We start from the raw sequence: 22,675 nt of genomic DNA, 5'->3' as shown, positions 1-22,675 counted from the left end.
ACACTAAGTAGTGTTCATCTTTTTCATCTTTCCCAATCTAACTGGGAAAAAATATCTCTTAAGTTGCACTTCTTTGATTATTAATGGGTTAGTGCATCTTTTCATGTTTGATCATTTGTGTTTTTCTGTGAATTGTCTGTTCACCGAACTCTCTTCCTAAGTGTAATGTCTAGTACATGATATTACGTTGTGTATAGGTTTACTATAAGTTACTATTCTCTTGTTTGGATATGATGCTTATTTCTACTTTTCTTTCATATTGTAAATAACACTGCAGTTTACATCTTTGCATGTCTGTTTCAGTATATATTTTCTATCATTTCCTTAAATCCTATTAGAATTAGTGGGTCAAGGCAGTGGATATTTGTTACAAATATCAAAGCTCTTAATACAAAATGCCAAATTTATTTTCAAAGGGTTGGTCTAGTTTACCTTCCAGCCATTGTTCAAGAGCAGTAGTTTTCTTTTAAACATTTTTATTAAGTTATAATAGTACAGAAAAGTGCATGCACCCCAAATATACAGTTTAAAGAGTTTATAAACTGATCACAACCATGGAAGCAGACCCAGAAGCATTCCAGAGCATTCCCAGCACCCCCAGAAGCCCCCTTGTGTGCTTTTACAGTCATTACTGCCCCCCTCACTGTCCTACCTTCTAACAGCAAAAACACATTCTACTGACAGTGTTCAAAGTTCAACTGAAACTTCAAAGTCACTTTTTCCATACATGTGTGCTGATACTTTCATTATGCAAGTAATGTTCATTATTTTTAAAAAGGCTACTGTAGAATGTATTAAATGCATTTTAGAAAAAGCATATATTATCCCACCAGTGAACAATTCAGATATTTGCTTTGTGTAGTTATTAATATATATTAAATAAATGGGATTGTACTATTTATATTGTTTGAATATCAGAATATCATCTTAAACTCCAATTTAATTGATAATTAGAAAAGGAATCCTGCAGTCCAGGAGATAATAGCATAATGGTCTCCTTTGAAGGCTTCTAGAATTTGTGGGGATCCGAGCTTCTCAAACAGCTTCTCACCTGGGAGACTTGTTAAACTGTTCCTTAGAGTCTGACTTAGTAGGGCTGAGTGGGGTCCAGGGACCTGCATTTTTAACAGCACCTCAGGTGACTGACTCAGGTAAATCTCAAACATTTAAGAAACATGGCATATATCACTAAGTTTCCCTTGTTTTAAACGTACCACTACCTCCATTTTTATGGTGAATACTTTTTTTACTAAGTAAATTTTTCTCAGTTTCTGTGGGTGGCATTCTTTATATATATATATATATATATATATATTTTTTTCTTTTGAGGTTTGTGAACAGATAAAGTAGGTAAAGAATCCTAGAATTTATGGGTCAACTGGACCCCAGGTAGAGCATCCTCAGAAATCCAGTGGGTGAACGACACCCTACTTGCCCAGTGTCATTTCCAAGGGCTCACATACCCTCTTGTTGAAGGCCCCCAACATCAGGGCACTTGTTCCTAGAGGCACCCTTTCCCACCTTGGGCAGCACTTTAATGTGTGGCAGTAAAATGATCTCTTTACTTCTGCTTTGCTTGATTGCCAGCATTTTTCCCACAGAACAACCAAAGTGATCTTCTAAAACATGAACCAGAATACTCCATGGCCCTGCTCAAAATATTTTAAGGGCTTTCCATTGCCTTAGAGCAGGGGCCTGCAGTCTGTGGCCTGTGAGATCTAAGAATGGTTTTACATTTTTTAAAGGGTGGTTAAAAAAAAAATGTGACAAAGCCTGAATATTTAATATCTACTCCTTTACAGAAAAAGTTTGCCAACCACTGGCTCAGAATAAAATCTAAGCAGCCTGAAGGCCCTGCGTGTTTTGGCCAGCCTTGTCTTACATCCTCCGTCTGACACCCAGCACACAGTGGCTCCTTCAGACAATCGGGCCTTCCTTCTCAAAAGCTAAAGCATTGAGCCTTTCCTGCCTCCAGGCTTCTGTGCTTCCTGTGTCCTCTGCCTGGAATTCTCTGCCCTTGCTCTTTCTGTGGTGAGCTCATTCTCGGCCCTCAGGTCTCTATCAAGTGTCACCCCCATCTTTCTAAAGTGGCGTTCACCCGCTGGATTTCAGCCCCGTTGACTCCCTTCCTTCCCCAAATGCTAGTCATCCTGTTGAAGTGTGTGTGTGACTGCTGTTTGCCTCTTGTCCACCATGACGTGAGCTCCGTCAGGCAAGGCCACTGTCTGAATCGTCACTGCTGTGCTCGGGCACACACTAGGCATCAGTCGGTATTTGCTGAGCGAGGGATCAGGCAGTTTGAAGGTTGCAGCAAGGTGGTTGTCATTCAGGCTTCTCATAGTAGGAATCAGGAAAGCTGTGGCACCGTCTCATCTACCATTCACTTGTCGTGGGTCTTGGAAGAAGTTTTTTAAAGCCTAATACTTCAACATTTGCACCTTAAAATAGCCTACTTGCCAACAGGAAATTATAAAGTGTTTTGGCATCCTTTTGTTTTTTTCAAGAAAAATTGTATTATAATAATCATGTACTCAACTGAAATCATTTTAAAGTACATTGGGTTGTAGTTAAATATGCAAATGGCTCATATTTAATAAAGTGTTTTGTTTTATTTATTTTATTTTTTAAAATTTTGGCTGCATTCGGTCTTCGTTGCTGCGCGCGGGCTTTCTCTAGTTGTAGTGAGCGGGGACTACTCTTCGTTGTGGTGCGCAGGCTTCTCATTGTGGTGGCTTCTCTTGTTGTGGAGCATGGGCTCTAGGCGCACGGCTTCAGTAGTTGCGGCACACGGGCTCAGTAGTTGTGGCTCACGGGCTCTAGAGCGCAGGCTCAGTAGTTGTGGCACTTGGGCTTAGTTGCTCCGTGGCATGTGGGATCTTCCTGGACCAGGGCTCGAACCTGTGTATTGGCAGGTGGATTCTTAACCACTGCACCACCAGGGAATCCCCAAGTGTTTTGTTTTAGATTAAGTAATTCATTTTTCTTTCCATACAAAATTATTTTTGATACCACTCTGGAAAATACTGGTGTTAGAAATAGTCTATACTTCACATGAACACAACTCAAATAAAATACATACCTGTTTATCACTATTTGAAAATATTCTCTTTCGTGTAATGGTAAGTATACTTTATCATAAAGCGTGCGGTTTTTTTACGTGTATTATACTTAAAGATGCTAGCCCTTGAACACAGCTTTTGTTTGTATACCTCAGGGTTGCCATTTACTGGCTATGTGACCTTGAGAAAGTATCTTAGTCTTTCTAGATCTTAGTCTCCTCAATTGTAAAATGAAAGTAATACCAGCTTCACAGGGGCATTGTGGAAAGTCAGTGATCATATGTGTACATGTTTAACAGTGTTTCTGGCCTATGGTAGGTACCCAGGAAGTACTTTCTCTTTCCTCATATTTAAATTTAGTATCCAGGTTACTTCTTCTTAAGGGCGTGTCCTTCTCTTTATTTCCTTTATTTTTGAGACTGAAAATAGAAGTCAAAGAATGCTGTATTTTTGTTTAAAAATTAATAATAAATTATGCATATTTTGCTAGTGTGCAAAATATTAACCATGATTTTGTTTAAGGATGTTCATTTGTTTTCTGGTCTTCTACTTATCTCATTAGGACATGAAGGATCAGATGTCAACTTCATCTGTGCAGGCATTAGCTGAAAGGAAAAATAGACAGGTGAGTAAATGTCAGAATATACAGTATCAATCAAAGAAAATACAGAGATATTTGGAATTTAAAAATTCTGACTTCGTGTATCATGTATTCAAGCAGAAGACCTTGTGTGCTGAGCCCGTAGTGATGCTGGCAGGCAGCCTCACCTCCGCTCCCCTCCCTCACACCCTCTGGTTCCCTCCTCTGGGCTCCGGTTGCACCCTCTGCGTACCTTAGAGCCTTTGCCACAGGCCATTTATTCTGCACCTGTTGCGCATATTCCGTGTGCCAGGCGCTCTGTTAAGAGCTGTAATTGCTTACTTTCTCTGCTGGACCTCAAGCTCTTTTAAAGAGTTAGGAGGGATGGTGTCATGGTCTTTTTTCTTTTTTTTTCTTTTTATTTCTAGCTGCTATTACCTTGCCTAAGCATAGAACTCACTAGACATTTAATGATTGAAATTTTATGTAAAGCATATGAGGAAACTTAAATGTGTGTTAATTTAATGTGTGTTAAATCTTTCACCATGTAAAGTATCTTGTTTTTTTGATGTGAGGTCCAGTTTTATAAGTTATTACAAATAAATTATGAAATCTAATTTCAGAAACCAAAGCCCAGATATTGACACATCAAAAATAAAAGCTACAAGAGACCCAGTCCTCTTATTAGACTGCTAACTCAAGAAATCAGCTCGGCATTTTTAACTAACTAGGAATCAGTAGTTTATGATGTAAATGCTCACTTTATACCTGTAGGTGTTTCTTGACCCACTTAATTTTGAAAACAAGTATTATAAAAGCTTGAAAAGGGGAGAAGACTCTCTAAATATCACCTAACTTAATCCTGTTTCCTTTCCCTGCATCTCATTTTCCAAGTCATTGTTTTTTTCTTCCCATTTACCCTCCTTGCTCTTCTCAGTGCATCTAGGAAAGCCATTAGCTAGCCATCCCGTCTGGCACTAACTCTTAAGAGAAGCTAGTGAACGGCCGCAGGCTGGCCAAGTTTGGGAGTCCCCTTTTCGTTTCTGCTTCAGCTTACAGAAGTTGAGTGACAGTACCTGAAGTATCACTAGTTTTGACAGTGAATAGTAACACCTATCCTCTATTCTATTTGAATTTTTATTCTCTAGATAGTATATTTGAACTAACATAAATAAATAAAATGTGTGTTTATACGTAGCCTTTACAAGTATGGCTGGGAATTTTGTTCTTGGTGGTGAGTAAAATGTCTCCGAGTCACAGGGTTTCAAGGAAAAGCGGGGCCAGGGTTCTCTAAGCACTCACACGGGCACAGTCCACCTCGATGCTTCATCTAGCACCAGGTGCTCCTTGCTTAGCCAGGACCTCCTGCTCTGGCACCTACACACAGGCTGGTCCTTGGTGCTCCGGGCCCTCTGTCTTCTTTCCCACTAACCAGACTCCTGGAGGTCAGAGTGAGGAAATCTAAACTGCTTCACAATAAAGCACAGATGACTCTTAGCAGCATGACATATGTCCACCCAAGAGTAGACCATAGGTAAGCTAGAAAAAATAGCCCTGACTGTGACCCCGGGAGCTCCAGTTCTCTGCCCATAGCCTAATGATGCACTATAGCCTTTCTCTGACCTTGAAAAAATTATCACTAGGCCCCAGTATCCTCCATAGAGTCCTTAGAGCCTTCGCATCAGAACGAGCAGGACCTTTGAAATCTTGACAGCCCTGCAACCAGTCTGGAGCGGAGCCATCCCCTAAAAGCCTTGGGTCTGCCTTCTACCGGAGACAGTTACCATTCCAGACTCTCGACTGAGGCCCTGGGCTGCTGGAAGCTCTCAGGCCTCCTGATTTTCTTCTCATAACTGCCTCAGAACTTAAGATGCATCCTGAGCGTCCCTGAACTTAGCCTCAGGTGTGGCCATTTGACTGAATTCACATCTGAAAGTCAGGTGAGGCTGATGTCAACATTGAGGGGCTATGGGAGGGCTTTTCAGACAGAGCCGAGTAGTCAGGTCGGCTTTTAACAGTTCCAGAGCTAAAAAGTACCTGGTGAGAATATCTGACAGCTCTACGAGGAAGAAGAATCCTATTCGCCAGCTTCTTCTGATGCTTTGTGCAGGGCTGGTTTGAGCAGTACTTTGGCCGAGTCAGAAAGGCTTGTGGGCATTCCAGGCAGGGTCAGCTCACATTGCTGGCTGGCCTCTTCAAGGAAGGAAGACATTCCCAAACTTACCCTTTTCTGGCTACAAACTTCCTCAAATTCATACTGAGAAACCTGACCCTGGCGTCTGGGGGCCCAGGTCGAGAACTGACTTCAGGGCCAACGCTTGCCTGGGTCATCAGGGTCACGCACCCGCTGTGGCCATGCTGCCTGGTGAAGCAACCCCCAGTTCTGTCTGGGAAACCTGCAGCCTTTTAGTTCACCTGAAGGGCATTGGGATTTAACTGTGGGTTACATTGAATACACATTGATGGTTCTTGCACCTTCTGTGTGTGAGGGGCTGTGACTTAGCTTCTTGTCATTTTAGGGAACTCTCTCCTCCCCCCTCCAAAAAACCAAAACTTCCCTGGGTCATACTTAAATAGAAAGGACTCTAGCTGTCTGGAATCAGTTAGACTAGAACCTACAGCAGGTCTCTGGTGAACTTCCAAGGGTGCTAGGAAGAGCTGGCCCACAGAGACCAAGTGCCTTTAGATCCACAAAGCAGTACGCAGATGGGCGTTTGTTGATTTCAAGTTGACATTTACTGGCATTTTAATGGGACAGAGCCCATTTGTGAGTCCCGTTGGAAGAGCTTGGAAATAGAGAGTACCCTTCCTGGCATTCCTTAAATTGTACCGCACAGGCACTACCCTACACCACTACCTAAAAGGCTGACCCCGGGGAGGCCAGCTTATGAGCACTGGGAGAAATCTTTATATCATGGTGGTGGGGTCTTTGTTCAGAGATAGTAATGGTTTGTTTCTTCTGCCCTGTTGCCCCCTGCCCCCCTCTCGCAGGCCCTGCTAGGAGACAGTGGCGGACAGAACTGGAGCACTGGAACGATGGATAAATACGGGCGCCTTGACCGGGAGCTCCAGTTGGCCAACTCCCATTTCATCGAGGAGCAACAGGCACAGCAGCAGGTACCTGAGGACCACCAGCCGAGGACAGGGAGGTGGGAGGCCAGGCACCTCCCTCCCCGCTCCTCTGCCATCCCGGGGGCTTTGTTGCTCATGACAGGCAGGATGGACCAGAGCTCGCCCTGCAGCTGCCTGAGTCTACCTGTGTGGTGACTGCACATAGAAAGGCTGTTTAAAACGTCCTTCAGAGCATGACCGTTTCCAGCGAACCAGTCTTGATTAGATTTCTTAGGACAAGCAGACCAGACACCCGAAACTGACCGAGGAGGCCATTGATTTAAAAAACGCAGCAGCCTCTTCCCCAGCCTCCACGTCCGTGCTCGGCTTTTTGTTCATTTCAACAAAGGCACTTGGAGAAAAATTCAGTCCTTGTTTTTTCATTGAAATTTTTGGTTCCATTATATACAAAAATGATTGCTTTGGTGGAGGTTAAGGGGTAGTAGGAAAGTGAGGTTGGTTACACTTGTATTGTTGCTTTTGATATGTAGTTGTACTAATAAAAGGAAGCTAATAATAAAGTCTCTGGGGATTTGAGGATTATCTATCCATCAAAACTACTGGTTCTTAAATACTGTGTTTTATATATTCAATGTAGATTATGTGTTCTTTTGTTCTTCTATTAGCATGTCTGCTTAACCATCTGTCTACTTACATTGCTATTAACCAAGCACACTTTTTTCCTTTTTAATAAAACGTGAGGCGACTACAACACGGTTAAAAGTAACTATGGCTCTGAAGTTGTCTGCTTGCTGCCACAGAGCCTCCTCTAGTTGTCCCTGAGGAGGGAGCAAAGGACTCGTGTGTGCGTAGTTTTCCCACGTCTAGAGATCTGCCAGACTTTCTCTTGTAGTTAAGCTGTGGCCGGCTGTTGCGGATTGAGACCTTGACCCTGGCAGCGGGCTTCCTCTTCCCAAGCGTCCCCATGTGTCTGTGGTCACTGCACAGGTGCTTTCGGTCATTGTCTGTCCCTTGTTGGACTTCAGCCAACCAGGGTAAATCTCTCTGGGTGGTTTCAAGCCCCGCTGACTGTTCACAAGTTGGATCAGCAGGGGAGATCAGTAGCTTTACAACCCAGCCTTTTGAGCAGCGTGTTCTCCGAGGCAACGGTCTGGTCCTTTGATTTCTGGGCTTTGCTTCTGAATGTGAATTGTCCCGAGTTGGCAAGGAAGCTAGCAGCTGCTAGAGTGCTGGGCTTGGAACCAGGTAAGATAGATTTTAATTGCTGATTTCCCATTTCTCTGGCACCAGCTGATCGTGGAACAGCAGGATGAGCAGTTGGAGCTGGTCTCTGGCAGCATCGGGGTGCTGAAGAACATGTCCCAGCGCATCGGAGGGGAGCTGGAGGAGCAGGCAGTGTGAGTACCGAGATGCCCCTCTCGCCCCAGAAAAATGGCGGGAAAAGCCGTCTTAAGGACCCGTAAAGAGCCTGACAGTTACATGGCTAGTAAAACCGAAAGCTGTTTTGTTTATAGCTGCATCTTTATTCTGTTTCACAGAATGGCCTCTCCAAAAGAAGCGAATCAGTCAGATACAATTTTCAACAGGGTTTAGGCAAAGTTATTAACCTTTTTAAACACCTGCAAAAACAGGAACAAATTCCTCCAAACAGGTATTTGAAGTATTGTTGTGAATGGGAATGTGAAACTGATATGGCTGTGTAAGCTCTGTGGAGACTTTTGTCCCAAAGAGGATAGGACATGGGCTAACTTAACATCCCATGCCTCTCCCACTACATTCAACCGGACTTTCTGCTCTGTATCTTAAATTTTAATTTTATGGGGAAAAAAGTATCAATTGAATTCCAACTGATAAAAAATTCTTCCCCCACAAAAAGAAAAGAAAACGCAAGAAAATATAACTGGATTTGTTTTTCCTTAAGAACAATCTCTTTGTGCACTCCTGAAGTATGACACCAAAAACGGCATTCTTAAATGCTACCATATAATAATACCTTTACCATTTCACAGATATCTTTTCTGAAAAAAATAATCGTTCCACTAGGATATTTCAGAAACTCTCCTACCTCGATTTTGTGTTCAACGTTATAGATTGATTCATTACAAATTCAAACTGGGCATCTTGTTCTACTGGAAGGCCCCTGGGTATCCACAGAGGAGCCCAGAGAATAGACAGTGTCCCTGCCATCGGAGTTTACTGGTCACTGGGTAGAACAGATGTTGCATAAATGGTGCAAGTCGTTAAGTGATGACAGAAGTGGAGGGCTAGGCTACCGCGGTAGGGGGATGCGTGGTGCCTTGAGGGCCCTAATAGCCTAAACTGCAGACCTGACTCAGTCTAAAGTCCCTGAGAAGAGGAGAGAGGTTTAACTGGGACCAGAAGGATGAGTAGAAGGTAGCCAGGTGGGGTGAGACTGGGTGGGAGAAGGGGGGGACAGGGGAGGGCCTACCGGAAGGAAGAAGGAGCCCTGTGACGATTTCAGGGTGAAAAAGTGCACGGAGCAGAGAGGTTTAGTGTGTCTAGAGTGTGGGGATTGAGAGGGAGGTTGCAGGAGTCAAGTCAGGGAGGCAGAGAACAGATCAGGGAAGGCCCTAGAAGCCATGTTAAGGAGTTTGGACTTTTTATTCAAAGGGCAGTGGGAAACACAGCCCCTGCGAAGGTTGTGTTAGTAATGCTGTGGTCAGGTTTACGTTTGGGGGGAGCCCATCGTTCTGTGGTTTAGATGATGAACCACGGTGGAAAAGACTGGAAGCAGGGAGACCAGGTCGGAAGCTGGCAGAATAAGCATCTAGGTATGCAGTTTAATTTGTCTAAAATGCATTATTACCCTCAAGTGTATTGTGGGGATGGGAAAGGACTAATTATTTGAGCAGTTTCCCTGGTTAGGTAGAGGTAGAGCCTGCCAGACTTCCGGTTACAGATGGTGAAGTGAACACAACCTCTTATCTCTGCTCTTTCTCTAAAGTCCACTAGAACAGGAACAGAGGGAATTTATTATTATTATTTCTTTTTTTGCGGTACGCGGGCCTCTCACTGCCATGGCCTCTCCTGTTGCGGAGCACAGGCTCCGGACGCGCAAGCTCAGCGGCCATGGCTCACGGGCCCAGCCGCTCCGCGGCATGTGGGATCCTCCCAGACCGGGGCACGAACCTGTGTCCCCTGCATCAGCAGGCGGACTCTCAACCACTGCGCCACCAGGGAGGCCCAACTGTGTTTTTTTTATAAGAGGCCTTGTAGGTCTGTTTAGCTCTACAAACCGTGTATGTGTATAACTCTAATAAAAATAGTAAGTAAATTAAAAGGAAAAAACATAGGTCTTGGACTTAGACCTGTGCTGTCCAATACAATAGCCACCAGCCATCAAGTACGTGAAATGTGGCCAGCCTGAACTGAGAAGGGCCCTGAGTGTAAATGCATACCAGATTCTGAAGACTTAGTATGAATAAAATGTAAAATTACATGTCAAAATGATAATTTTTAGGTATATTGGGCTAAATAGGTTATTAAAATTAAGTCCCCCCCCTTTTTTAATGTGGCTACTAAAAAATATTAAGTGGCATATGTGACTCACATTGTATTTCTTTTGGACAGCGCTGAGTTAGTTAGAGGTGGGCTAGAAACTTGGTGAGTGGGTGGTTAGTGGGTGTACTTGGGCTGGAGGTTGTATGACTTACCCGTTTTTGTCTTCAGTAAGAAAAGTCCTACCCAGCACACAGAGGTAGCTCAGCATTTGGCCCTGCCTGGATAGGTCTGCCAGCTGCAGGACCCAGATGCTACCAGGATCTAAAATGAGCTAAAAATGTTTTAATTTGAAAATTAAGGTAAGGGACAAAGGCTTGTTTATTCAATGTCAACATGGAGTTTATTTAATGATTGACTTAATGAGGAGTTGGTTGCCGGAATCCTGCAGGGCTGTCAGGTGCCTCGTGTGGGCACAGACCAAGACCAGTAGTTCTAGCTGCCCTTGATGCTGCCAGAGGAATAAAGCCTTGTTAATAAGCCCTCCGGTACTAATTGGTACGTCACATTCTAGCCTCAGGGTAATCATATATTAATCTTAAGTTGAAAAGTCTGGAATGCTTAGTAATTTATGAAATAAACACCGTTGGTATAAGTATCTTGGTGTCTTCTTTCCCACCTGCACCTTGGACAGCAACCAGTGTGAGCTTGTTCTCTGTGGGTGTAGACGAGGCGCACACACCGTCAGGAACTCAGTCCTGAGGCCGCCAGCTTTATGCTAAAGCACAGGGGGCCTTAAAGGACGTGCTTATTTGATCAAAGTGTATTTCTTAACTCACATTGCTGTAAAGTGCTTTGTGTATTACAGGAATCCTGGCAGGAAAGCTGCGCTGATAGGATTGCCCCATTTTACAGATAAGCAAACAGGGTCCCTTGTCCAAGGTAGCAAGTGGCAAAGCCTGGTTGTCTGGCTTCACACAGCGTTCTTTCTGCTACACTGCACTGCTGCTGAGTTTGTATTATTGTATGGTCAGGTCCACACTGGCCTTATCTGCAATTCTGAAATCTAGAAAGCTCTAAGAAATTCAAAATTAAAAAAAAATTTTCAGCAAGCTCATGTTACAGAAAAACCTAACCTGAACTGACTGCAGCTATGACTCCTCAGTTTTCTTTGCAGAAATATTAACTTGTGTGTTTGATTATGGGGACTGTCCCAGACCCTGCTGGGGGCCTGGCTAATACACAGTGTATGTAACTTACTATTTCTTTAAATTTCCAAAATTCTGAAATCAAAAACATATCTTGGGGCTTCCCTGGTGGCGCAGTGGTTGAGAGTCCGCCTGCCAGTGCAGAGAACGCAGGTTCGTGCCCCGGTCCGGGAAGATCCCACATGACGCGGAGCGGCTGGGCCCGTGAGCCATGGCCGCTGAGCCTGCGCGTCCGGAGCCTGTGCTCCGCAACGGGAGAGGCCACAACAGTGAGAGGCCCGCGTACTGCAAAAAAAAAAAAAAAAAAGAAAGAAAAACATATCTTGTCCTAAGGATAAAAGACTGGGGGCTTGACCCCAACGTTGCCTGTTCGATATTTGCTAAAACTGAGGCCCGGATCCATAGCCAGTGTATCTGGAGACTGTGCTGACCAGCTGCCTCCTGCGTCTGCTTGTCTTTCTAGTATGTTGGATGATTTCTCTCACGAGTTGGAGAGCACTCAGTCTCGGCTGGACAATGTGATGAAGAAACTTGCAAAAGTATCTCACATGACCAGTGGTATGTATGCGCTTTCAAGCTCAAGAATTCTTACGAAATTCTAGAGACACAGTCTAGGGGGTCTCTCACAGGTGTGCCCGTTCAGATCCCTTTCCTCCGGCACGTGTTTGTCATGCTTTGGGGCCAGAGTAGAAGACGAGCACGCACGGGCTTTGTCTCCTGCTCGTGGCCTTCACCTGGGAAGAGCCTTTGTGGTCCGCCCCGTGCAAGGCTGATGGTGTCGGATGACGTTCCTTCCGGTGGAGTAACTTTCTTTACAATTACAAAATCCTTCTTTTTTTTTTTTTTTCCTATTTCCTTGCCAAAAGAGGGAATTCATTTTAAAATGAATTAAGAGCCAGTTACTGTTTCTCCTGGACTGACTTTTCACTGAAAGAAAAACCTCTACCGTTTCAGGATAAGATGGCCTTGCAGATCTCATTTAAACTGTTTTTATTGAAATTTGTAGTAAACTGTTCCAGCAAATTTGCACCAGGCTGGGGATAAAGAAGCAACATTTTTTCAAATTAGTTACTGTGTAGGAAGATGTTTTCCAGTGACTATTTTTTTGTTACTACAACCCATCTTCCCTATTATATGAGAAATAATACCTTTTTAAGTCAAAAGAAAATCCAATATCTTTTTTTCCCTTTATTTGTGGGAGTCTCCGGGTGAAGGGAGGAACTGAGACATTCTTCAAGGTCATTGTGAGGATTAAATGAAATAATAATTAGTGTACAAGCGTTTAATGGTGTCTCTCATGTATTAGTACATAGTAAATGTTTGTTTGAAAAAAAAATAAAGGATAAGACAGGTGGAAGTTGGCCCTGGGGGCAAAGGACCTGTTATATTCAAGACAAAGGGAAACTCCTAGCTTCCTGCTTTCCTTCATTCTCTCCAGGGGCAAATATCTTCATGCTTCTAGCAGGCTCTTCATTGCCTGCGGCAGGCACCAGCTTAGTTCGTCTTCCACACACCTAGAGGGAGGTTTGCAAAGTCCTCTTCCTGCTTCCCTCTGTTCTCTCCTTTTCCACCCCACCCCTCTTTAAAAAATTTACTGAAGTATTATATAACCAATTTCAACCAGATCTCTCACTAGTTTATGTATTAGTCGCAAAGTCAAGTAGCTACTTCAGCACCAGTTTTGTTTGGAGAAGAGCAGCTGAACAAAGATGCACTGTGTCCTTGCCCCCAGCATTCTGGGTATGAATAATTTAGAAAAGTACTTGCATTGTGATAAGTGTTTCAGTGTGTATAAATAGCACTAGGCCTGCTTATGCCTTCTCCTACTTTCTCCCAGAAGAAAAGTTTGGGGAGCAAAGTAAGAACTTCAGTTATGTCTGTCTAAGAAAGAGAGCCAGGAAACAGAGCCTTTAGCCTGAAAGGCCCTTAGGTTTGGACAGCTTGCCTGGGGGTGGGGCTCATTTTAATCTCTATTTGCTCCCCAGAGAGATTGCTCGGGGCCTCCTACTTGGTGGTGTTGGCTTCAATTTGACAACGAGGCAATTTGTGTTTGTCTCTGTTTTCCTCCATAACTTTTAGGAAAGTTCACTGCTTTTCAACCAAGCCTGTGCATATAGAAAGAGTGTCAAAAAGACACGCTGAAGTTTGATTAGGCAGTAACTGAACGCCCACGCTCCACAGCCCTGCAGAGGCGAGACCTCTGCCCCCCGCCCCCCCCAACCCAGTGCTGGCCGCTTCCTGGGCAGAAATCACCCAAGATGCCATGCTTACATTTTTGAATGATCCAAGAGAGACTCATCTTGTCATTCTCCTACCCTCAAAAAGTATATTCTTTTGTGTGGATACCAAGGTTTTCTTCCCCTCACTTTCCCAAATTCTGTTGTTCATCTTTTCTCTTTAGGGGAAGAGACTATACTGGGAAGGGGGAAAAACCTGTGGAGTCCCCTTTGTTCCCCCTGACTTTCTGAGGCAGGTCCTGAGCTTGCAAAAAGCTGGTTAGGACTATTCACTTGAGGTCACAAAAGCCCTTGTAGTTAGTACCCGCCCCTTCTGGGGGGAAGTCTGCTAGGGTAACAGCTCCGTGGGGGGTTGCCCAGTTCATGCTTCATAGAAGCAACTTAACACTTCAGAGGAAAGTGCATTTAAAAGAGCATTCCTGGGTTGTGCTAGCTTGTGTGATGGCTGTCCTCCTTGATGAAAACCCCCATTTAGTGCAGTTGCAGGAGAGAAAGTGAGTGGAGGTGGGAGGAGGGTTGGGTAGAGGCTGACGGGAAGCTGGTTCAGTATTGGAAATCCAGGCCTGAGATGGCAGGATGCCTTGTTAGGAAGCATTTACCTTGACTGTATCATCCTAGAATATAGACTAATCATTTTAATGAGAGGGCTTTTAAATTGTCATAAACATTTTTAAATAGATGAAAGAATGCTAGGTACTTGAGTTTTCTGGACCACTGAAGTGATAAACAGATTAATACTATTATCTATTAATACTATAACCTATTAATCTATTATCTATTACTATTATAGGCCAGCTCTGCTTCCCCACGCCTTTTGGACTAGTCTTGTTTCAGAAAAGGAACAGATGGACTTGAGGTCTTGACCCTAATCCCCAGTTACTAAGTGAGTTTCTAGCATGTGTGATGGAGAGCAGGATGAGCCACTAGGAAGGTACTTGCTTTACTTACTACTGTTTGGTAGCAGTTCTGTTGACCGGTTCTAAGACTTTGCTGTCCATGACATTTAAGTAACTTAAGTACATGTTTTGTGGACTTGGCATTGCTTTGTGGAAAGTTCTGCAGTGTATTTTCTTAGATTCAGACCTTTTTATAATGTGATTCTCAATAGCTCTGGTGTGCTAAAATCTGCAGGCTTTCAAATAAACTTTTGGTGAATCAGTATATGTACCTTTATATTTCTACTTAAAAGGAACTCTTACTTCCAGCAGTTGAGCTGCATTGTCACAGGCTTTATCTCAGCCTGACCCTTTGTGCAAAACAGCAGGGCTCCTCTGTGGAGAGAGGCTTGCTCTTCCTACATCTGCCCAAGTGAAGGGTGCATCCTGACGACAGACAGCATCCTGTGCCCCGAGTGTGGGCCCACAGAGTGTGCAAGGGTATTCGTGTTGTGTAGTTTTCCCAGCAGCCCTGAGAGTTAGGGGGACACAGTCAGGATTGTGGGCGGAAGCCTGTGTGGGCCCTCCTGTCCCTCGGGGCCTCCTTGCTCTCCGACATTTAGATGGATTCTGGCTACTTTGTTTACTGCACCTGTCCTAAACTGTGAGTAGGGCAGAAAGCTTCAGAAAAGACATTCCACTTTTATTTATAGATAAGCTGTGTCAGTTACTCTTAACACAGTTACTGGTTAAGTGATCTTTCTTGCCCAGGGGTGGTGTGAAGTTCATCACCCCGTGATCACTGCAGTTTGCTTTTTCAGCTCATTGTTTCCTGAAGTGACCAGCAGTAGCTTTCATCTCCTTTCTATCGTTCCATTGTGTTCATTAAGAGAAGAACCTGATTACTGTTTAGTTAAATGATTTGATTTTGGTGGGAGATTAAAGCCAACGAGCTTGGATCTGTAACACCAATGCCAACACCTTTTCCAGGGATGTGGTAACTGCCAGCAGAGAACTGTGATCCATAGATTTTAATTAGAGACTTGAGACACAAAGCAGGTACTTGTTACAAGGCTGGCTTTCAGGGGACGAGCAGGGTTGGGAGTGCATGTGCGGTGCAGGCCAGGAAGAGCAGCGCTAAGAGTCCCAGGCGCCCGGGCAGGTTCAGGGCCTCTGCCCATTCCGTCTGCATCCAGGTGTTGCCTTAAGTTTCCTGTCACTGTATCTTGGGGGGCGTTGAGTCCCGGGAGAGTTGATCCTCGTGTCCTGCCTTCCAGATCGGCGCCAGTGGTGTGCCATCGCTGTCCTCTTCGTGGTCCTCTTGGTCGTGCTGATCCTCTTCTTAGTGCTGTGACATCGGGGCCCCCGGCTCGCTTCCTCCTGCACAGGAACCTGAGGGGAGAGGGAGAAGCAGTGCACGGTGTGCCCGCCCCTCGCGTCCCTCGCCTGGAAACACAGCCTGCGCTGACTTTTCTCTCCGTGACCCCACCATGGAGACAGGTCCTTCAGCCCAGCTTGGGGAGGGCCGGCGGGAAGAGGAAGTCAACGACTGCACACTCCTGGTGCCCCCTGGCCCTGATCGGAGGACAGCAGGCCCTGCTTTGCCCCCCTGGACCTCGCTCCCCCGGAGGGCCATCGAGGAATCCAGAAAAATTCGCAGACTCGGCTCGTGTTGGCTGTTGCTCATTCCATCCGTCTTGGCAGCTCCCCCCCCCCAACCCCCGCTCAGACCCTTCCCCCGCCAGACAGCACACGCTGGCCCATCCAGAGGCATCCATCGGGGATGCGGGCCCCTGGGTGGGTTTCACATCCTGTCGCGGCAGCGTCCCTTTGCCCCTGAAAGCTGGCGGTTAGTGGGGACAGGGCTCAGAAGTACTTTGTGACAGAAGATGCAGTGACTGGTTTTTCAGGGATAAGTGCTAGGGTGAAGGTGCTTCTCCGAGCACAGTTTTTTGTGGTAGGAATAACCAATGGAAAAGAATGAAAAGCACTGGGCTTTGGGGGTGCTGGCAACTTGTGGCTTGAATTGAAGGGAGGACAGGGCAGCAGGACACAGCTGTAGAGGGCGGGTGAGGTCACCAGGGTCAGGCCCTTGCTGGATTCATGCCGCTATCCTACCGCCTTCCTCCCTAGAGGTGCAAGTTGCATTTCTAGAGTGACCCTTAGATGAGCAGCTCACGTGAGTGGCCTGAGATCCTGAGGTGGTGTCATTGGCAGTTATTTTATTCCCGCAGCACTCTGCCTTGGGGGCTGGCGGGGGCAGGGGCGCACATTGATTACATTTACTCAGAAACTGTAATGTCAAAAAGACTAGTTCTGGACCAGATTTTTCTTACCCTGTGAGTGATTGCAAGGATGGGTAGGTGAACTTGGTTCCTTTTTCCCTGAGATGACAATTCAATTTCATCATCCATTCAAATAACTGAGCCAATCCAAATTTAAATGACAGACACTTCAATTGGGTTTTAGTAGCTGAAACTGCTGAGACACTATACCCTTCAAGCTTCTGATGACCTTTAAAATGCCTGCAGTGTACACATGTATATAGGATATTTTTATAACCTCCCTGATGAAAACCTAATATTGAAGTAGCAGCTGAACCCAGAGCCAGCACTTGGCAAGTGGAGGCTGCATGTCTCTCCTCACTATCTTTTTTGCACTTGGGAAGCACAGCAACATCTGGGTAGAGTTCTAGCTTTGACTTCCATCTCCCCATCTCTTGGGGCCCACTCCTCAGCACGCTAACTTTTTTTTCTTGTTTTGTATCTTGTTTTGTTTGTGTTGGGCTTTTGTTTTCCGTGTGTGTGTGTGTGTGTGTGTATGTGGTTTGTAATGATGTACTTGCCTAGCTAACCTTTGAATTGCACTTTTTAATAAATATTTGTAACAGTTTTTTAAAGAAGGGTATTATATCATGGTAGGTAAGGAAATCTGCCTGTTGATGAAAGCTAAAAGCAGGTTTATAAAACTAAAAGGGTGATTGACATCCACGTTTACATTCAACTCTATGTGATATATAAGTTATTTCTTTTCAAATTAGGGAAAAAAGTGATTATTACAAAGGGCTTCAGGTGTAGGATACTAGATTATTTGTTTTACAGAGTTTTGAGACTTTGTTAAGATAGTCTTCTACAAACTGAGGACAGGGCTGGTCCTTAGATTTGCATTAAAATATACACGTCTTTTTAAATATCCACGTGGACCTTGTCTCAGTACTGTCATCCCCACTTTCCACATGACACGAAGTAGCCGGCTTCTTGATGAATTACAGGATTACCCTGTTTAAACGCCATGCCATTATCTGGGTGTTACCAGATTTACCGCACCCCCTCGAAACTGACGTGTGTCAGCAGGGCCTGTTGGGAACACGCTGGTCATTAGTGAGTAAGATTCTCCCCAGGCTTCAGGGACCAAGTTTTGTGACGCCGAGGCTTAATTACTAAATGTGTGGGGATATTTAGAGTAGGTAGGCTCGCTGATTTAAGGTGTTTGCTAAACAGTGGCTATTGTAGACCAGACTGGGCTGAAGCCGAAGAGGAATCTGTTTAGAAAGAAAAATTGCTTAAAATCCCGTCACTACGGCATTCTTCCTGTAGGGCCACGGCGGCTCTTTCTGGCCTCGGAGGAGCCATTCTCCGATAGGCCACCTCTTCATGTGTTTGTCAGCGCCGCTTGGCCCGTGGTGTAACCTCCGGCCTACGTGGCCTGATCCTGGGACCCACCCTGTTGTACCAGGACTGAGCAGTCACTACAGACCAGTGTTCACTTGAAGACCACGCCCACCGCCCAGTCAGACTCCAGACTGGCAGAGAGAGCATGCCAGGGGCTTAGGTTTCCTCATCAGTGATCCTGATGCTTTGGGTTCCTTGCAAGTGGTCCCCTGACCCTGAGTGGTGGACTTGGGGGGGGTGCGGAGTGGATGCCCGCGACACCCCTACAAGGCTTAGAGGCACTTCCTGTAGCCGTGGGGCTTTTTCCCTCCTTCAGCCTCTGTTCTTCGCGCTATACTCGTCATTGCTAAAAAAACTGGCAGAATATGGCGGATAACAGAAAGAGCTCAATTTCTGTTTATTGGAAGAGCATTTCTCATCCACTGGTTTGGTGAGGTGGGGTGTAGAATGGGGGAATGAACCACGGAGAGCGTTTGCCAGAGTGGCACTCCAGCTGGAAAACCGAAATACCTTTAGTTTTTAGTCCTGATTTTTGATCTTGTCTTTGTGAGAACTGTGAAAAATCACAATGCGCTCTGTGTGCCGCTACTGTGTGGCAATTGGAAGTCACAGCATGTATGTTACATGAGGATCTTCACGCCAGAGCGGGGGGAGAAACTTGGTAACTTGCCCATTATTCTCTGCTTTTAGCCAGAGTTAAACAGACTGATGGGTCTGGTAGCCAACAACTTGGCAACTTCCACTCCTTCTCACCTCGTGAGATTAAGGGCTGCGAAGAAAAATGTAGTCTTAACTCCAGCAGAAATCTGTCTCTGCTAAGTGTTTTACCTTCTGTAAGTGAAGGTGGCACAGCCAAGATTTCTCTTTTGGTAATTTCCCTGTCAAGTGAGACCATTACCACCTTTCTAGAGAACTCATAGCATTTGAAGATCTCAAAACAACTGATAAATAGGAGTTGCTTTCCCACTCTGGAATTTGGACCATTTGGCGTTACCTTGTACACAGGACAAATTTGTAAACAAAACAAAATTCGGACTGTCTGGAAAGCTGAAGTTCTAAAATACGGAACGCACTACCGCCAGTGCTCCCTCTTCGTCTAACTCTCGTTGGCATTTCTTCCACTCCCAGGTTTTTTAAGATTTTTTTTTTTTTTTGAAGACTGTTCTTTGTCGATCAAGAGCAGAGAGAAGGTGAAGCCAGAGGGTCCTCAGCCCCGCAGTCAGGTGGCACTGTCCCCGACCACAGTCAGGACACGAGGACAGGGCCCGGGGCAGGGCCCCGAGGGGCCGTCAGGTGCAGCAGCCTCTTCCTCCAGGGCCCCTGCTCCTGCTCGAGGGGCAGCTTAGCTCCCGGGCTGCCCTGGCAGGAGGAGGTAAGACTCTGTCCTGCCCAGCTGCCCGTACCCAGCTCCCATCCTTTCCAGAATATGCTTGTGCTGAAAACAAGGAGCTCCTGTCTTGCAAGGCCTGTGTGTGTCTGTTGTCTGTAAAACATGGGTGCCGCCCCACCATGTCTGCCTGATAAAACACACGGAGGCTGCTGTTGAGTCCAGAACCCCAGGAGAATTCTTAGTAGAGAGGACAGCCCTTCAGAGCCTAGGACAGCACTGCTGTGAACCTGGAGACTGAAGCCGGGTGCCGGGCCCCCCAGGCTGGGGCCGAAGCTCCAAGCTAGCAGACTTCTGGGGTGTTAGCGCCCCTGACGGTAGCCTCAGAAGGACTTGTGGTCACTTAGCTCAGTAGTCCTCTTGTTTGAGTTGAAACACTTTCAGCTCCCGCAGCAGACATGGGAGTCATTGGGTGGCTTGCCGTCCAGACTTGGCACCGGGGAGCCTGCACCCCGTCTGGACCAAGCTGACCTCAGTGACATGATGTAGGCTGGTAGTGGCTTGTCACGCTCCCCCCTCAGCCCAGCCACTTGATGTCTTTTGCTTTTGGACAACCACTGGCGCTCTGGTCACGTTGCTGTGATCTCCATGCGTTGAAAGTTCTTTATTATATGATATTATAGTCTCTTTACTAGGACAGAAGCTTGGGGAGGTGAGGAAAAAAGAAAAAGAACTTGGTTTCCCTCTGACATAAGCTAATGTGTTGGCGCTGTCTTCCTTCTGATGTGACCTTTGTCCAGAAGTGTCCTTCCCCGAGGCCGTGCAGATGGGAGCTGTGCTTAGACAGTGATTGTCCAATCACCTGCCCTACTGCTGGGGTTTCACATGAACATTTCATGGTCCTGGTTTGCCAGCTACAGCCAGACACTTTGTGAGAAAGTATATTTTACCTTTTTTGTTTCTTTAAAGGTTATGAGTTATCAAACCTGGAAGCCACTTGATTATCCAGGGGTGTTAGAAATAAGACCACCTGGCTTTGCTGTCCGCTGACCACAGCTCTTGAGCCTGTTCCCTGGCGGCAGCCCAGCACTCCACTCCAGCCCAGCCTTCCGTCAGCCCCGGGGTGGGACCAAGTTCAGGGCGGTTCTTTCTTGCTCTGCAGAAAGTAGGTTCTGGCCGAGACCCTGCTACTGAATGGGAATTGTGACGCCACAGTTAGTCGGTTCCGGGAGAGACAGCCGTCCTAATCCTCAGGAAGATAGTGCGTCTGTGCCCTGTTGTCTGTGCGAGGTGAGGAGAGGCCAGGCAGGTGTCCCATTAATAAGTTATTGGAACTGCTTTAAGTGCCATGCTATGACGTCCTGGCTGACTCAGGCTGGGAGAACGCTCAGGGTTGGGGGGTGGCCTGGAAACCCGGAAAGGGCCAAAGAAAGCAAGCTGTAAATGATGATGGATTTGGTTTTTGTAAGTGGAAGTAAGCTTTCACTGGTTCATTTGTAGTAAAAAATTAATGTAATTAAAAACAGAGTGTGTAATACGTGGCAGTGCTCAGCAGGACTAAACCATTGTTTTTTTCTTTCAAGGATAAATAACCTTACGGCGTTTTATTTTTAATTAACTAGAAGGTACAAACAAAAGAAGTGAGATCAAGGATTAGAAATGCAAACGCCGTGGTGATTTCCAGATGGTGCTTTCTCCCCGCACCCCCCAACACGAGAACAGTGCCAGAGCCCTGGTGCCAGCAGTTTACAGCCCCGCTGTGGGGCTTCCTGTATGCAGTGGGTCTCCAAGTGTGGTGTGGGACCAGCGGCGGTGGCATCCCCTGGTAACTTGCTAGAAATGCAGATTCGCGGGCCCCGCCCCAGACTCACAGACTGGGGTGGGGTGAGTGGGCTGTTTAACAAGCCCTCCAGGAGATTCTGATGCACAGTCAGGTGTGAGAACCACTGCTTCTGCACTGTGGAATTTAGGCTGCAGTAAACCACCCCTGTAAAATAAAACAGCTTCATGGCCTTCATTGTAATCCTGACATTAAACAAAATTTGATGACCCTATAAACTTGAAAACTTAAAAAAAAAAAACTTGTGTTTAGAAAGCCTCAACTAGCCATCCTTAAAAGTGATATTTTTACACCCTGAAGTTTATCAGTAATGTTTCTTCTACTCTTGAAATCATGTTACAACTGTATAAAGACTACTGTTCAGTATTAAAGAGAAATGGAGAGACCATGAACTTTGTCCTGGTTTTTGATTTGGTTGGTTTTTATTTTTAGTTCTTTTCATACGGAAACACAGCTCCCTCCCCTCCTTCCATCCCCACTAGTAAACATGGATACGTGCATATGTCTGGGGTGGGAAAAGTTTGTGCCTGGTGGAAGATGTGAATTCTAAACTGTTTTCGCTGGCTGAGCACGTTATATGAATTCTTAAACCCCCAAGCAGCCACACTATTCCTTTACAATATCATACGACACAGTTTCAGTTGGAATGAGACACCTGGGGGAGCAGAGAGACTAGAACGCAGAGGAACTGAGCCCCGTATTTCCCTCTTGCTGAAGTGTTAACCAGCAAGGATAGTGCCCATCCCAGTTGGTAGCTCTGTGGGGCAAGGCGACCAGGCTACGTGAGCTCCTTCAGGGCAGGGATCTCCATCATTCCTTTTGCCATCATCATCCTTGCTCAGACTGATTGAGCACCTTCTGTGTGCCAGGCACTGTTCTAAGTACTTGCTGTTAACACATATAGCACTGGAAATGGTTGTGTGAACCAGAGAGGTTTCTTCATCTAATATTATCTCAAATCTGCACATGGGGAAATTGGGAAACAAGTAGTTTCTCAAGGTCCATCCACTGGACCACATACTGCCCCCGCTGCCTCACACAGAAATTGGCCCAGCAGTGCTTCCTCAGCCTGATGTCCCCCTAATAGCCAGAAGGGGCGGAGGCGAATCGACATACCAACCGGCCTCGACAGAGGAGTGAGTGCTTATTTTGAGAGTTACGGTGAGTATTTCAGGGGGAGGAAATGGTTCCACGTATCTCCTCATAAAAGCCGATCACCTCCCTGTACCCCAGGGGGCAATGTGGACCACGTGGCGTGGACAAGGGGAGAAGCGCATCCCCACGGCTAAGCAAGAGTGCTGTTGTTCCCAAGGTCCCACTGGCTGCAAGTCTCACACAGAACTCTTG

At 45.8% G+C, this 22,675-nt stretch overlaps 1 protein-coding gene across 3 annotated transcripts in view; it reads left to right on the top strand.

Annotated features, from left to right (window-relative positions):
* The window catches only part of STX6 (syntaxin 6), a 45,871-nt gene extending 24,151 nt beyond the window's left edge, over positions 1–21,720 (top strand). For 2 of the 3 annotated variants that reach the window (XM_081254638.1, XM_081254639.1), the window contains exons 4-8: positions 3,622–3,684; positions 6,631–6,756; positions 8,002–8,108; positions 11,842–11,936; positions 15,768–21,720. In XM_081254638.1, coding sequence (XP_081110764.1) covers positions 3,622–3,684; positions 6,631–6,756; positions 8,002–8,108; positions 11,842–11,936; positions 15,768–15,844 — 468 coding nt within the window. In that variant the 3' untranslated portion in view covers positions 15,845–21,720. The other variant, XM_081254640.1, reaches the window with a different exon arrangement.
* Positions 21,721–22,675: the final 955 nt, after the last annotated feature.

This window comes from Mesoplodon bidens (assembly GCF_964165515.1).
Source record: "Mesoplodon bidens genome assembly, chromosome: 2".
Taxonomy (NCBI): domain Eukaryota; kingdom Metazoa; phylum Chordata; class Mammalia; order Artiodactyla; family Ziphiidae; genus Mesoplodon; species Mesoplodon bidens.
The sequence above is the reverse complement of the archived record's forward strand: the minus strand, read 5'-3'. Positions and strand labels throughout refer to the sequence as shown.